Source organism: Patella vulgata, chromosome 6 (assembly GCF_932274485.2).
Source record: "Patella vulgata chromosome 6, xgPatVulg1.2, whole genome shotgun sequence".
Taxonomy (NCBI): Eukaryota; Metazoa; Mollusca; class Gastropoda; family Patellidae; genus Patella; species Patella vulgata.
The window spans coordinates 57,390,401-57,407,955 of record NC_065884.2 but is presented as its reverse complement, the minus strand read 5'-3'; the positions used below and the strand labels follow the sequence as shown (position 1 = coordinate 57,407,955).

General features: G+C 36.8%; 1 protein-coding gene and 1 long non-coding RNA gene across 3 annotated transcripts in view; both read left to right on the top strand.

The window, feature by feature from the left end:
• Positions 1–421: 421 nt before the first annotated feature.
• Positions 422–1,642, top strand: LOC126823815 (uncharacterized). Its single transcript, XR_007681325.1, has 2 exons — positions 422–574; positions 1,028–1,642. It is a non-coding gene; the product is annotated as an uncharacterized LOC126823815 (long non-coding RNA).
• Positions 1,643–10,568: 8,926 nt separating this feature from the next.
• Positions 10,569–17,555, top strand: part of LOC126823796 (uncharacterized) — a 28,800-nt gene continuing 21,813 nt past the window's right edge. For both annotated transcript variants that reach the window (XR_007681318.2, XM_050552801.2), the window contains exons 1-2: positions 10,569–10,698; positions 16,035–16,180. Coding sequence is in view for 1 of the 2 variants with exons in the window: in XM_050552801.2 (XP_050408758.1) it covers positions 10,667–10,698; positions 16,035–16,180 (178 nt within the window). In the remaining variant the exon portion in view is untranslated. The remainder of the gene's footprint in view (positions 10,699–16,034; positions 16,181–17,555) is intronic.

Sequence of the window (17,555 nt, the reverse complement as noted above, 5' to 3'; positions counted from 1 at the left end):
GGTGGACACTCACCACGTGGTAGGTTATTCCACAATGACGTCATCAAATATGACCGCCGATATTATATCAATTTTATCCTACCCGCTCTAGTTTTCCGTCAATTTCTATGAAATAAAGGCCAGAATGAAGCTGTTTATTTGAACTGATTTGAAGAACATATTTTTGGTAATTTTTTTTTTTTATTAATTTTCAAGAAAACACATACCACATTTTTAAGCGAAAACGATGAAAAATTTAAAAAAAAAATATATAAGAAAATTAGAACATTTACAATGCTACAACAATAAGAATACTTTAATAACACTCAAAAAATAAGTTCTGTCTTTTTATATATAAAGAACTATCTGTGCATACTAATTAATGATGTTAAGCTTAAGCTTCGTCTACACTAGGCTTGAAAAAGCCGGCTTTTTAAAAACCCGGCTTTTTCAAGTGTAGCGTCTACACTGACTGAACGGAAAAAGACGATGAACACCGACCTTCGTTATTTGTGGAACTTCCGGTTTATTTATTACGCCATCCGCTTGCAACAATGATGGCTACACTTTCGAAGTTTTGATAACTTTAACATGGGTGAGTTTTTAGCCTTTATTATTTTATTTGCAGACCGTCAACACAATTTTATTGCTAGTTCTTGTTCAGAGAAGAGCAGTTCTTGCATACACCCCTCAGAATACCCTTTAAAACTATGTGATGCCTAGGATTCAAGTGGTTGCTATGTATATCGTTCTGACGTGTTGTCAATTTTAGCATAATTTCCCGTTATCCTAGTTAAATCAGCTGCTACTTCACCTCCCCTAGTGACTATATTTTCAAACAATTTCTTGAGACTAATGACTCATTATCAGGCGGATCATGTTATTCAGAATTTGGGAAAACTTTGATTTAAATTGTCCAACTTTAAAGTAAACACTGCAGAGTGCAAAAAAAAAAAAAAAAAAAAAAAAATTGTCCACACTGCTTAGTTACGAATATTTTATGATGCCTGTTTATGACTGATTTTCTTCTGTTTTATATATTTCTGAGATGTGTTTGGATGAAGTTTGAAAATAGTGTGATGGTCATTTGAGCAGAATTTCTTGAAGATATTTGTCAATGAAGATTTGAGTTGAGGAAGATGGCTGAGCACAAAATGAAAAAAAAGTACACTGTAATATTTAAATACGCAGTTATTCACCTTGCTAAAACAGAGGGTGTTATATATTGTCCAATCGACAGTGTCTAATACACCAATCAAAACGCAAGATTCACCCTTAAGCATGTTACAATGTCGTGTCGATACTGTTTTTTTCCCTGTCTCGGAGGTGGTGTTTGGTAACTATGTTTTTAGGACAATTGTGATACTTTAGTGAATGGTGAACTTTGTGTCGTAAGGTGACGACTGTGATTAACTTTATAATTCCTCCGGGAAAGTGAACTTTAATTTCGTGAAAACCCATGCGTTCTAACATGGCGGATCTCCATAGACATCATGAACTCTGTGAACCATGAACTCTGTGAACTGTGAATTCCGTGACTCGTGAACTCTAATTATTGAATTAGAACTATAAACAAAGAAAACTGTCAACTTGTTTATGTTTGTACTGTAACTCCTGTTTCTTGTATATGTTTATTTACATAAATATTCATTAATATTTCAAAGCCTTATCATTTCATTCAAGTGTTATCCCGTGATTTGATCGACTGTTGTCCTGTCAATTTGGGTTGCCAGCCCACTCCAAATAAACACGTTGTGTGGAGAGGGTCAACATCTTTTTTACCCACAACACTGCAGCATGCCGAGATAAGATTTGGGTAATCTTTTACTTCTTCACACTCTGGTCAAAATTGGTCAACCTGTGATCAGTAGATTTGAGTGGATATGGGAAAGCACAATAAATGAATAGGTACAAGCCTAAGTTCATATATTTTAGCCTGTCTCTGCATATGGGCAGTCTTAGACTATCTTTGCTAATAATTCAGAATCAGAATTTTGTCGAACCTCAACTCAATATAAATACTGTATTTATAACATATCGTCTTGTCATTTGTTCTATTGCTCAGCCTTTTAGTAGTTAGGTATTGCACATACTTTTGGGTCTTCTAAAATGAGATATTTCAAGAAACACATTTTCTTGCACAAGATTTTAGGGTGGTCTAATAAGCAACTGTGAGGAACACATTTTCTTGCACATGATTTTTGGGTGGTCAATTGAGCAACTGTGAAGAACACATTTTATTGCGCAAGATTTTAGGGTGGTCTTTCTTAAAAATGATGGTGCATATTTTTTTACGCAAGATTTTAATGGATGGGTGGTCTACCCAAGTCCAGTGCATATTTTTCGACTTGACATATGATGTTTTTTTTACTACTACCCCCCCGCTAAGGTTGCCGCAAGTTAGATGCGCAGAAGCTAGAAACACCAAGATATACTCTATAAAGCACAATTTACATTAAAAACGAAACTGAAAGCGAAACTTTTACCTTCGTCTCCGTTTTATTAGGCGCTAAAAATCTGGAAGTTTTTCAATATTTTTGGCAATTGCGGACCTTTTTACAGTTACCCCAGATATACACCAAGTGACGGAAGAGACTATGTGTCTTTCAAAACGTTTCGTCGAGTTGCTTGTCCCAGGGCCTGGATGTCGCTGTCGCGGGCCATGAAATAAAGTCCAACTAATGTGTTTTGATGGATTATATATCTTTAATATGTGCCGATTCAGAATCCGGATGATGCCAATACAAATTATTATTCCAATATGACGACTTTAATCAAAATATGGCCACATTATTTTGACAAGAAATTTCGATGTTAGCAATGTTGTGGCATAATACGTCAAATAGTAGGTTTTTGGGGTAGGCAAATTAACATCTGAACTCTAAAATGTGCCATGACCGAACAAAGCACCAATATGGTACTCAAATTTGACAAAGTATCTATGTTCAGTAGACCATGGGAGAAAATATTACATTTAGCAGTTCAGATATTAATTCGGCGACCGCGAAAACCTCCAGTTTAACGTATTACACCATCACATTACTACAATTAACATTGAAATGTCCCTCCGTCTTCATTATTCCAGTTTGGGCAGAACTGTAGGATGTTAAACCCCATTTCATTTCGAAATGTCCCGCCAATCGTGACCGGGAATGCGACATAGGGGTCAGATTGGAATACCTTTGGGTGGAACATATTTTATGTTAATACCTGAATTAGGAGACCACGAAAAACTATACAGGGGACTTTATGATTTTCTCTCTAAAATGGGTCCCATTTTGAATTTGGCTTCTTAGCGGAATTTGCCGTCACTTTTGGGGACGGGGGGATGCCCAAGCTCTTTGGATTTAGCGGGTCGTATTCTTATAAAAACCAACCTTCAAACCGACGTCTGAGATAAATAACCAGAAAATGTATAGGGACAAATATAAGAACTTCTTCAAAATGTGGCCTAACATAACTAGTATAAAGACGATATAATCAATTTTAAGGATGAAGCCGAATGAGAGCGACGATGTAGTGGCCAAATAGATAAAAAAAAAAAAGCGACATTAAGGACTCCAGCGACTCAATGTTTGACACCAATTTTGTGCTTGTACTGTGGAAGTGCATTGAATGTTGCATGGATAGGGTCGACCGATTTTCACCTTTTGGACTCTCTGATATTCTGTTCACATTACCGCGAAAGTTGGTTTTGTAACACATCTCAGGTACATCTACGAAACTGGTGTCAATATATAAATCTTTCTGATGATTTTTGCGGCAAATGTCAAAATTGATCAGCCCCAACTATTCACCTTTTGGTGCACTACTTCTCCAATAAAAGACCTCTTGGCAGATGAAATTCGATATATGAGTAGGTTGTTGCGCCATTGCAGGGCAAATTTTCCCTCATAGCACACTAAGGCAGCCAAATCGGAGCAGAACAATAGGATGTATAACCTCATTTTATTTCATTTCTGCAACAATAGAAATGAATCCGTCTTCCTGCAGCTACTCTGATAGTATCACCTATCAGCAACGCAGCAGTAGTTATACTTTTAGCCCACCCCCTCTCCGTAATTTTAACACATTGTTCTTCTTTATCAACCTGCAACATACTGGGCATGCACTCTTTTCTGCATCAGCATTCGTTTCTGCTGTTAAGATGGTGTAAATGGACTAATTTTGGAAGAAATGTGACGTCTGATATGCCGTTCTGACATCGCAGCGACGTCCTGACGTCATAGAGACATAACGTCGCAATTGTTGGACTCGCTGATACCGACTTCCTATCTGTCCGCAATACATTTATGGTGTCTAAATCCAATAGTTTTAGAGATATTTGCAATTTTTGATCGACAGCCGCCATCTTGGATTTTGCCACGCCCCCCCGTCCTTATTTGGACTCCGATTTTGGTAAACTTTCTTTTCCTTACTTAGGACATCCTAATAAGTTAATAGAAATCAAAAAACCTTTTGTTGCAATTTGTTCTACGTCAAACTAACGTTTGACCAGCCTATATATGAATATAAAAATAACTCTCTTGAAAAGTTGAAAAAAATATGGCCACAATTTACACTCCATGTTCCTGCGCTACGACTAACCCTTGTATCTGTTAAGGGTTCTTTAACGTGTACGCCAATATGTACACGGGGCCTCGGTTTTTGGTTCCATCCCTGGAACCACCCCGAAAAATCAAGATGAACTTTCTTGTCAAAACAGGGATCGAACAAAGGACGACCAGGTTAGCGAGCCAACATCTTAATCACCGAGCCAAGATGGCTCCCGATTTGTAGAAAGTGTGTATTTCGCTTTAAAGCCTCTGACGAATTTATACTGCGGATTAACCGTAACACTACTACCATGATTGGTCATGCAAGGGGGCGGTGCCACGCCCAGTTTTTTGTCTGTAAATTCTCTACATGTCGCAAGTATTAACAGATTTTGTTCGAATCATTTCAATAATAGGATTATACCTACTTATATTCCCCAGCGACAGAGCCACGCCCATTTTTTTCGTTCATCGTCTAACAACCCGCAACCTGAATGGTTCATCTTTGGAACTTGGCATATTTATTCTTTATATCCTAAGGACGGCAACTATTTATTTTAGTGTATGCCCCGATGGTCAGGGTGTTAATCGCCTGTAGTTTGTAGTTCTGAATCTATCATCTTGGAGATTGGCATACTTATTCCTTATACACTAAAGAATGCAACTATTGATTGTGGTGCATGCCTCGAACCAATGGGGCTGCCACACTCACTTTTTAAAAAATATTTTTCTGTAAATACTCTGCGGGTTACACTTAATAACAGATTTTGTTCAAATTCGGCATGACCAATCATTTCAATAACCAGATTATACATTTTTATATTGTTCCATTTCCAATCCCCCAGGGACAAATCCTCGCTCATTTTTGTGTTTATTGTCTACAGGCCGCAATTCTCAATGGATCATCTTGGAACGTGGCATATTTATTCTTATACCGTAAGGACAGTAACCCTCTAGCTCGCTAGCCTGGAGGTCGGGTGTTCGATCCCTGCGTTGGCCGAGAAAGTTCATCCAGATTTTCCGGCGTGGTTTCCCCTTGTCAGTGATGCAGCTGACAAGGACAGCTGTCTAGTCCTTCGGATGAAACGAAAAACCGAGGTCCCGTGTATATATTGGAATGCACGTAAAAGATCCCCTGGCAGTTGGAATTCGATATAAGAGTAGGCGATAGTGCCGCTGCCCGGGCAAAATTTCCCTCAAAGCACACTGAATGGCGTATGCCCGTCTTCATTAGCCCAGTATAGGAGCAGAACAGTAGGACGTTAAACCCCATTTCATTTCATTTCGGAAAATGTTCCCAATTGCAGAACTTGTTTAATCCTGTCCAAGGACAGTAACTATCGATTTTGGTGCATGCCCCGACCACCAGGAGCGGTGCCACACCCACTTTATTGCTAATATTTTGTCTGAAAATACACTACTGGTTGCATTTATTAACAGATTTTGTTTAAATTTGGCATGATAAATAATTTCTATAACAGGGTTGTACCTATTTATATTGAGCCATGTTCAACCCTTAAGGACAGAGTCACGCCCAATTTTAGTGTTTATCGTATTGTCTACAGCCCGCAATTCCGAATGGAGCATCTTGGAATTTGTCATTATTCCTTATTCCATTGATTTTGGTGCATGTCCCGACCCCAAGGGGCACAGCCACTCGCATTTTTAAAAAAATATTTTGTCTGTAAATTTGGCAAAACAAACCCACCGCTTTGCAGCCATTTCTAATTTCATTCTCTTCCTTTTCAAACGTACCTTATCAACCTGAGCAGGAATGTGGACGTATCATGCAGCGTGAGCGTTGCTCTTGCTTTTTAAATAATGTAATTTTAAATAGTCTTTTTGTTACAAAACGTTTTATTTAACATCGAAAAATGATGTTTTGAGATCATTATAAAACTACAAAAATAAAAATAATAATTATTCTGTAGTCCTGAATGGGGTGAAACAGGAAAGCAGAATTATTTATCAGGGCTGGGGTGGGGAATCCAAAATGTATTTTACAGGGACAAGATCCATATCGTTCGAAATTGTTCTTGCTGATCACCTTGCAGATTAGTAAAACATTAATTTCTAGAATATGGGTCTCTAACATAGTATGTAGGATGCCAAACTGCTTTGGGGGTCGTGCTGTATTTGTGTGTGCGCGTGTGGGTGGGTGGGGATCTGAAATTGGCGGGGAATGTGATAATAATAAATGATGATCATCGTTTTTGAAACACGGATAGTCGAATAAACTTTTAAGTTAAAACTCTACAGGGATGTGCTCGGATTTACTACTGATACATTGCTGGGATAGTTTGAATTTCGTCTAAAAAGTTTTATGACATGTACCAATACATTTTTAGCTGGAATTATTAAATCCGATCTATGTACATTTTGCAAAGAATAAACAGCTTCATTAAAGAAACATTTGAACATTAAAATATTAAGTCTGTGTAGGCTATACACTCAAAAGAAAATAATGGTATCAGTCATTATCGCATAATATGTGATAGAACTAGGGCCGGTTCCTCAAAACTAAGCTATTTTAACGATTAGTTAAAGTCTAACACATCGTCATCTTAAAGTCAATGATGGGGAAATCTTTAGTGATCTATGGCCTGTCTGTGTGTCACAAGGGTGTGACTGATATGCATATGAAGAATATATTATCAGAAAATATGTATAAAATACTTTGACTTCAGAAAAACTAAAAAAAAGTTAATTTAAAAAAAAAAAAAAAAAAAAAAATCAAAGTTTGGAGAAAAATTGTGATTTTACTGCAAATTTCTCAATTTTCAGTTTTTATTTATTTTCTAACAGTAAGATTAAGAAAAAAATATTTTAATGCTCAATTTTGCCATATTCAGCCCCAGAAAGCACAGATAAAGCGAACAGTATTGTAATTTCACCAAATTTTGTCTAAAAATCAGGAATATTCATAGAAAATCTCCAAATTCTCCCATTTCGATGTAAAAATTATTACTTTCATGACTACTCAAATGAGTTAAAATGTCTAAAAATGCCCTTATTTTCATTGTTATTATAGCTTAGATGGGATCTATAAGTTTGTCAGGTTTAAAAATAGCTCCAGCTTTCCCACAGAAAATTGAAAAAAATTGGTAATACTGAGTTAACACAGCAGATGGGTTTGTACCAAATGTTCAAAACAGGGGTTGGCTCAATTTTGCCACTATTTTACCCAGAACAAGCATTTTTTCTTTACTTTTTTGAAACATTAAATTCTTGCATTTACTTTATGTATAAATCAATATTCCAATCTTTCTAGACATTTTTCACTCCGTCATTCGGTTAAGAGAGGCTATAAATGCCCCACCCCACCCTTTTTTTTATTAATGTGTTTTGAGAGATTTAATTGCACCTGTGTTGAAAATTAAATGATAGTAATTGGAATTTATGGTTGAATTACAGCTCGGAATGTTATTTTTCACCAATAAATAGTTATTTTGTTCATTTCAAGGATTTCTAGCCTTTTTTGTTTAAAGTCAAACTTAGAACCCTGGGACATGTCAGGCCAATGAGACCACATCCTGATACAAAATTGGTGTAGGTGTGTAAATGCCAGCTTAATGTTCAATATTTTCTTATCAAAATCTAGAATGTGTGGTGTTTGTTGCATGTATGTTACTTACAGAACAGTAAAATGTTAATTTTGCTCTTTTCAGGCCTCCTTTATGTTGTCTACTCCATCATAACTACTTTTTTGACTTCATTTTTTCAGGAAATTTGTGTAAAGGTCCAGACATCTTGCTTCAGCACAAGATTGCAATAAAGATTTGTATGATGCCTCTGAGGTTTGAGATGTTGAAAACGTTGAAATATTTCCAAATTTGTGAAAGTTGTGTATTCCGTGACTCTTTTAAAAAAGAGGGGTGGTCATAGACCAAATATGGCATTTTTTCTTTCATCAAGGCCTATTTTTAACCATAACTCATGTTTATTGCACATATTTTAGTTTATATGTACAAATGTTAGCCAGGGATGGTAAAACATAGCTATTAGACAGATTTATTTGGCAATATTAGTTTTGCAACCAAAAATTAGATTGATTAAGTCAGTGACATGTTTAGGGGGTGGGGATACACGTTTCAGTATAGATCTCTAATATTACAATCAATGCAATTGATTTGTGATATTTCTGTTTGCATATTGTCCAGGGTTTCTAAAAATGTGTTCCTTGCCAGTCTGGCTATCCAAAAAAGTGGAAAATTATTGGTTTTTTGAAAGATTCTACATGTAAGTTTTGTACATTTGTCATGACATGGCAGTAAGAAATTATATTTTTGAAACAAAACTCCAGATTATGAGTGTTTTCTGTGTAATTTGTTTGTAACTTGTCATATTTTTTCACAGAACTCAAATACTGCATTTAATAAGAAAGAGTTTTACATTTTAACACAAAAGGCCCATGGACCTGAGATGCACCCCTTTACATGAAGCAGCATGTATATTTAAAGGGCCATCATTTTTGCAGTTATTCTTTGATTTTGACTTTTTTTCACTGATATGTTGCCAGAACATATGAGAAGCATATAAAAAAGGCCTTTTGGTGATACCTGAAGTTTCACCCCTATATAGGACACAGATCACCAAATATTTCTACGCCGTCACCCACGAAACAAGGGCCAAAGTTATGTTTAGTCTTTTTCTCCCGTTCCCCTTTCCCCCCTTTTGCATCGCGATTTTTGTTGACTTTTTGGCGTAGAATTGAAGAAATACATTTAATGCCAGTTTTTTGTGAATATTCATGATTTTGAGGCGGAAGGATACAAGAGTTGAGAGGTTGATTCGGTTGAAATGTAGGGCCGAAAATTGCCTGTTTACTTGTTACTTGTCTCTACTTCCAGTTTGTGTATCACAAGTTTTTCATGGTGAACCTCATACATGCTTAAGGGCAGGAGTGTGCCACATGTTGCTCCGTTTGTGGCAGAAAGCATTCTACCCAACGAAAATTTGGGAAAAAGCTAAAGCCGGTCTAAGAGACGAGAATTAACATTAAAGTCAATGGGGAAATCGATCTGTGGCCTGTCTACATTTGGAACGTGTTTAACCATACGTTTTGATTGGTCAAATAGACACTGTCGATTGGACAATAACAACCCTCTGTTTTAGCAAGGCGAATAACTGCGTATAAATAGTACTTGTTTTTCACTTTTCCGCTCAATGATCTTTATTGACAGATATCTCCAATAAATTCTGCTCAAATGACCATCAAGCTATTTTTAACCTGAAGTACATAAAACAGTAATATATGAGTCATAAATTAATTACAACCCATTTCAGGCAGATCTATCCTAAACTATTCGTAACTAGACAGTGTAGACAATTTTGTTTTCATTTTTGGTAGGGGGGTTGGATGGCTGAATGGTTAGCGTGCGCGCGCTGTATCGTAAAGTCTGTCATTGAGTCGACTGGCGTGGTTTCGAATCCCCGGTTGTGCGTGGCATGGAGTAGGGTCGCCTGTCCAACCTCGTGGGTTTTCTCCGGGTCCTCCGGTTTCCTCCCACTGCTAAAGACCCCTACGCGCAAGCGAATTATGTAAATAAAATTGAACCATATGTTAGTCCCGAAATGACCTAGTTTGTGTCGAGTGGACGTTAAACCCCAGTCCTCTCTCTCTCTCTCTCTCATTTTTGGTAAGCTACATCCGCTCAGCAATGTTTACTTAGCTTTGAACACACTTTTAAATGACCTTAACGTTTTTGATGTCGAAAAGTCGCATATAGTCTCTACTTTCGATTTACGGTTTCCATGGATATCAGACAAACCACGGTCTATAGCGCAAAAGTGAAACGTAGGTTTCTTGGAATTGCATTTAGCATTATTCATGCCCAATTTGTTGAGAATCCATGCAGGCATAACAGAAAAATCCGAGACAAGGTTTGGAATAGTTGGTAGATAACAACATATGTCATATCTTATATAAACAAAACTTACAGTGCATTTAAAAGTACTCAACGCTCTAAAGTTATCAAAAAGTTTAATATTTTTTGGTCGATGTGTGACGTCAAATTAGCTCGTGATAAGTAATATTATTTACCGATGTGTGAGGTAAAATTAGCTCGTGACAAGAAGGACAGTGCAATATAGTCGAACCAACCATCTCATAAACCTTGAATAGGATATTTTTTATTTGAAAACTGAAAATAATGTCGATATGCAGAGGTATCTTAAGCTTAAGGTAAGAATTAAAGTTATACATATTAATCCTTGTGCAAACACGTCGCACGAAAAACCTTGTTGGCAACAAGGGGTAATCGAAGACCCCAGACATAACATAAAAATAATAACAGTGAAGGTGTACGTTTCCAATAGTGTAATACTTTTAGTTTCTTATCAAATGGTGAATACCCCTTGTATCAGCACGCACAAGAATTAAAGCCACCTATGTAAATTTTCCATAAACGGACTATATAAAATGTCCATTCTGCACTGGATGCCACATGAGAGTTTGTCATACAATGAAGGGAAAGGAATGGGGTTTAACGCCTCGTCAACACAAAACCTTTGTTTCTAGTATCACGCGAGCAAGGAGAATCTTGAACCCGCCAACCCTTCGTCTATCCTAAACTGTCTAAGGTTCTTTAATATGCACGCTCATGTGTAGCCTACATGAGTGGATTGTGATATGTAACACCACGAGTCTTTTTTTTTTGGTTCCTTTTCCCTTTGTGTATTCTCTTCTTCTTATTCATATAGTTTTAAGACGTTTGTCTTATCAGAAATAACAATGCAACAGTTCGTTTTTACATTTTATAGATCAAGCTGCTTACATATGGTACAATGCATAATAGATTACAATAAAGTCATTCTCCCAATCCCAATCAGAGAAATCATGGTCTTGTACCATTGGTGTTTTGGACCTTAAATTGGTCAAATATGACGTAATTAATTATAGTGATTGGTTAATTTGCCTAATGTCGTCGAAAACCACCATTATATATTGATAGTGGTAACTTACATCAGAAGTTTCACACGTGTTATTTTGTTATCAACCTTGAATTGTATGTTTACCAAATTATAACTCTGTTTAAGTATCAACTTATCAATCATTCATTCATTTGGATTTAAGTGCATATGAGACAGTATGCCTTCTATGCAAAATGTGAATCTAACAATTAGCCTAAGATATTAATTAATACAATGCTACTAATTTAAAGAGCAAAAATTCTACCAATCATGCTACACATATTTTTCGTCATAACGTTTACCTTTATTTGGAGACCATTTTGTAAAACCAGTTCATATTCTAATAGTTTCTTTCCCTGCACAATTAAACTTTGGAACAACTTACCTAAAAATATTTAAACCGCACAAACGTTATGTACATTCAAATTGGGCCTTTCACGTGTGTACTCAGTAACAGATGCGGAAATCACTTATGCAGTTGTATGAAAAATATACTATAGTGTATAGACTTGTGCGGTGGTTGTTACGGAATTCCACAAGTAGGGTGACCCACCATAAATAAATATCTCCAAATATCTCGACAATTACGCCACAATATTTATATATATGCTAAGCCTCAAATCAGTTTCACACAATTATAGTCACTAAATAAACGATCATGTTGTATTTAATAAGCTATGACCATTAATCATCTATAAATAATAGTAGGGTGACCCACCATAAATAAATATCTCCAAATATCTCGACAATTACGCCACAATATTTATATATATGCCAAGCCTCAAATCAGTTTCACACAATTATAGTCACTAAATAAACGATCATGTTGTACTTAATAAGCTATGACCATTAATCATCTAGAAATAATAGACTGAAAACTGGTTCCAAGTTGCGTCCATAACATCCAGACACTTTTGAGTAAAAGATAGGTTACGTGCCCTTGTTTTGAAGTTAGTCTCGCTTAACCAGTCTATCGACCATTCTACGTCTGATTGACAGGTCGGGATAATCAAGACTACTTTTTTACGAAACATAACAGAAAGCTAGAACAAGAAATTGAATTTAGAAATAAGCACTTTAGACAACTCAACAATTGTTTTAAGAAACTTGTAAAAGTAAAATGAAACTACTGCTAGTATCATGTTCCTGCTAAAGAAAGTGATTTAGAGATAGTATTTGTACTAAACCAAAAGATGCGGCTCTTAACGGTACAGTTAATGATAAAGCAATTTAAAAAATAAAACAAACGTAATTACTAAAGCTGCTGTAATAACCAAGAAGCTAAATTTTACTGCTATTCAAAATCGTCATCAATAGATTTTTTACGGCTGTAATAGTTGATATATTTGTAGAGAATTGCACGTGCCATGGCTATTTATCGACTCAAAGCGAGTGCGGGGTAGTCAGAAATCAGTTCGAGACACGCAACTGAAGCGTGCACATTTAGCCGTGTCGAGACCAACTTTCTGTAAAGTGCACGGGTCATCCTAATAATAGACTGAAAACTGGTTCCAAGTGTCGTCCATAACATCCAGACACTTTTGAGTAAAAGATAGGTTACGTGCCCTTGTTTTGAAATTAGTCTCGCTTAACCAGTCTATCGACCATTCTACGTCTGATTGACAGGTCGGGATAATCAAGACTACTTTTTTACGAAACATAACAGAAAGCTAGAACAAGAAATTGAATTTAGAATTAAGCACTTTAGACAACTCAACAATTGTTTTAAGAAACTTGTAAAAGTAAAATGAAACTACTGCTAGTATCATGTTCCTGTCTAACCCGAGTGTTTCAGAGATATTATTTGTACTAAACCAAAAGATGCCGCTCTTAACGGTACAGTTAATGATAAAGCAATTTAAAAAATAAAACAAACGTAATTTCTAAAGCTGCTGTAATAACCAAGAAGCTAAATTTTACTGCTATTCAAAATCGTCAACAATAGATTTTTTACGGCTGTAATAGTTAATATATTTGTAGAGAATTGCACGTGCCATGGCTATTTATCGACTCAAAGAGAGTGCGGGGTAGTCAGAAATCAGTTCGAGACACGCAACTGAAGCGTGCACATTTAGCCGTGTCGAGACCAACTTTCTGTAGACTGCACGGGTCACCCTACCACAAGATAGTCCGGTGGATTCACCTCCGAAGCTTGTTTTTTTCTAGACGGGTTTTTATGGATGAGGAGAGAGAGAGAAACATCGGGTTTAACACGTGACATTGGTCATTATGTGGACTAAAATTAACGACGGATTGCAGCCTACTTGTTTTACTTTAGTTTGGGCCAAGCATGGTTGCTTGTGTAATGTTTGTTCTGAATAAATCAAACTTATAACATGAATTATCACGTTGTTACTGATATAAGTTATAACATAGTGGCAGAGGTAAACTTCTAGATGCCTCCTGTGTACGTTTATTGAACTGCCACCGCGTAACAATTGACAATATTGCCGTAAAATAGATGTTACTACACGTGAGATTTGGGCGAGTCTGGCTGTGCTTTCCTTCCTGGTGTTGAAAATTGCCACAACGCCCAACGATAAGATAGTGATGAATTGAGACACCGACGATCGTTAGTCGGAGTTTTGAATTGTTGCGACAGAAATTTGAGATGTATTTCCGTGTAAAGGAAATTGAATCGTACAAGCAGGTTTCTGAAATTTTACTGACCTTGGTGATGAATTTCAGATTTGTTTTAATGCCGGACCAAAACACGGGACATGGTGAATCAGAGACTAATGATGAATTTGCGTTACGTTGACAGCATCAATCAGCAAAATGTAAATTTACAACTGAAGAAGATGTTGAGGACGTGTTATTAAACACATTCTCGGAACCAAAATGCCAAAAAGGAGCTATTAAACCAGATTTAACTAACCGTGACAGACGCTATAAAGGGGGTTCGAATACACGAATCCAATATCAGTTTTATGATGAAACTGTCAAGTTATAAAGGTCACGAGGTGTAAACAGGGCTAGCCCTAAGTCTTACCCTAACCCACAATTCTCGGCAACAATCACGTGCCCTAACCCTATTTACATCTCGTGACCTTGAGGAAATCTGCAGTTGACCTTGGTAAATAGATCTGGCCACAGTCATCTGAGTCAATCAACTCTCACAACTGAAGTAGATACTGGTTCAGACTCCTCTTACACCATCCAAACGAATGGTCCCTGATACTAGAGACTTTTGCCAAGCTTAAATTCCTGGCCCGTATCGCGTATCCGTATTGATTTTGCGTGTGACGTCATCAATGCGTGTGTATTTCTCATACGTGATACGACACACGGATACGGCAGCTCGCATCCTATAGCTTTAATACGGAAAAGGTCCGGATAACACTGTTGTCTTTTTACCGTCGTTTTTGCTACTTTTAGACGCTGAAATGTTATATCATAGCGTTTTTATGAATCTATGTGTATCCTAGAACAAGAATGTGTATATTTGATGTGATTTTATTTTTAACCATGGCAAAGACTGGAATTTAATCATTACTTTTGATGAGATTTTCGCGGAATTTTCATATTTTTCCTGTCTGTCTGTCTGTCTGTCTGTCTGCATGCTGGTTGATATGGGACCTTGAAAATCTGTAAAAGGGGTATAAACTTTCTGAAATGATACATTAGTGAAACTAAAAATTGCTGTCGAGTCGAAGTCGGAAGCGAATTATTGAAATAAAATTAAACCATATGTTAGTCCAGAAATGACCTAGTTTGTGTCGAGTGGACGTTAAAACCCATTTCTCTCTCTCTTTCTCTCTCTGGATGTTTCTGAAATTTTAAATAGCTCAGCGACTGTCGAGCGACTTTACTCCTTTCAGGTATTTGTAGGCTAGTCAATAACTGCTATCATGCTGTAATAGAACTCAGCTCAGCTCAGCTAGCTATACGTACGAGGCGCGAAAATTCTGCCAAAACTCTAAAAACTACATTGACACAACGTATAACGTGATGATACGGATACGTCATACGGATGGGAAAATTCCACTTGCCAAAAGTCTCTACTGTTAGATTGCAATACGTGACTTGGTTAGTCAATCAGCGCCATATTCATCGAGCAACCCACTTCACCAAAAGAGCAGACAGGTTTTAGTATTTTCTTATAGACGGTAATTATTAAAGTTACATTATGCAAGAGCTAAATCTGTCTATTGCAGGTCCTTCTTTATGCCTAGATAATTTTATCTAAATTATTAATTATAGACATTAATTGACTATCCACGCCATAATCCACTCTCGATGTAATCGCTGCGATGTTTATTGAATTAGGTTCCGATTTGCTGTTCAATTTCCATTTATGATTTATTCATGAAATGGATAATCGAGACTATGTTTTTTTATCGTACGAACTTTAGTAATGATGATCGCGGCCAGGCCGAAAATTCAATTGCTAAAATCTCGGTTCAGAGGGGATCATTTTCCGCAAATTCCCATTTAATTATTATAGTAAGAACTGTCAGCTCTTTACCTAATCTCCCATAATGTATCTTCAATATATTAATCTTTAAATGGCATTTAGTAACTGAATAGAGTACAAACAAAAACACTTATGGAAAATATATTAATAGCATATCCCGATCCACTACTTTACCTTTGTTTTATTTTTAGATTGAAAGGACCCATAAACTTGATTTCAAGATGGATGTCCTACAACGTAATGCATCCGGGTAGACATGGTGAATCTTACGGCGATGTTCAGATCAAAAATAAAAATATATGTGATCACTCTAAAGAAGGAATACTTAAAATAGTTGGTTAGTTAAACTGAATTTTATTTATAATACAGCATAACGTCGTTAAAATTTTAACTTTAAGGTCACCTATATTTTATTCGAGAAAATCAAAATTCAAATACTTATGGTGGCTGAAAGCGTCCATTTAGATCGGCGTGTTTCTAGATACAACGCGAGAGTCGCCGTTAAGCCAGCACGAGGAAAAGGGCGCCGATCGGCGACTTTTTCGTCGTACTGGCTTAACGGCGACCCGCGACTTTCACAACACGAGAGTCGCCGTTAAGCCACGCGACGAAAAAGTCGCCGAAAATATCGACGACTTTTTCGACGACTTTTTCGTCGCTCTGGCTTAACGGCGACTCTCGCCTCGGGAGTTTATAGTTAGTTACATGCGCAATGGCTACATTTTACTACTTGTATGTAAAATTAGAATGGAGGAGATTTTGGATGAGTTTAGGCTGTCGAGCTATATCAACATTTTCAGTGACACTAGGGCAAATTAAAATTTATGAGTGTTACAGACACTTGTACTTTCAAAACCTGTTTAGTTACACTGGAATTCGATTTAAAATGTACACGTCTTTATATCACTAAATATTTCCCCATTGATTTTAATGTTAATTCTCGTATCTTAGACCGGACCTAACTTTTCCCCAAATTTTCGTTGGGTAAAACGCTTTCTGCCACAGATGGAGCAACATGTGGCAAACTCTTGCACAAAAGCATGTATGAGGTTCACCATGAAAAAATTGAGATACACAAGCTGGAAGTAGAGACAAGTAAACATGCAATTTTCGGCCCTACATTTCAACCTAACCAACCTCTCAAAATCATGAATATTCACCAAAACCTGACAGAAAATGTATTTTTAAACCCTTTTCTTCGACTCTACACAAAAAAAGTCAACAAAAATCGCCATGCAAAAGGGGGAAAAGTGAAAGGGAGAGAAAGACTAAAAATAACTTTCGCCCTACTTTCGTGGGTGACGGCGTAGAAATATCTGGTGATCTGTGTCCATATACAAGAAGTAAAATGTAGCCATTGCGCATGTAACTAACATAAACTTCCGAGGCGAGAGTCGCCGTTAAGCTAGTCCGACGAAAAAGTCGCCGATCGGCGCACTTTTCGTCGTACTGGCTTAACGGCGACTCTCGTGTTGTATCTAGAAACACGCCGATCTAAATGGAAGCTTTCAGCCACCAAATATTCCATGTTTGCACAATTGTTCTGAGTGTCTGTGAGAATATAGCTCTTTCAATAAAATTATTCATCGTGGAGTTATTGCTGTTGACTTTGCGTATTGTCAACCGTTACTCTCCGATTTTGATAGTATGTGGAGTTTTATAATATCATGTGATATGGACGCCATTCTTTTAAAAAATACTATTAAAACATT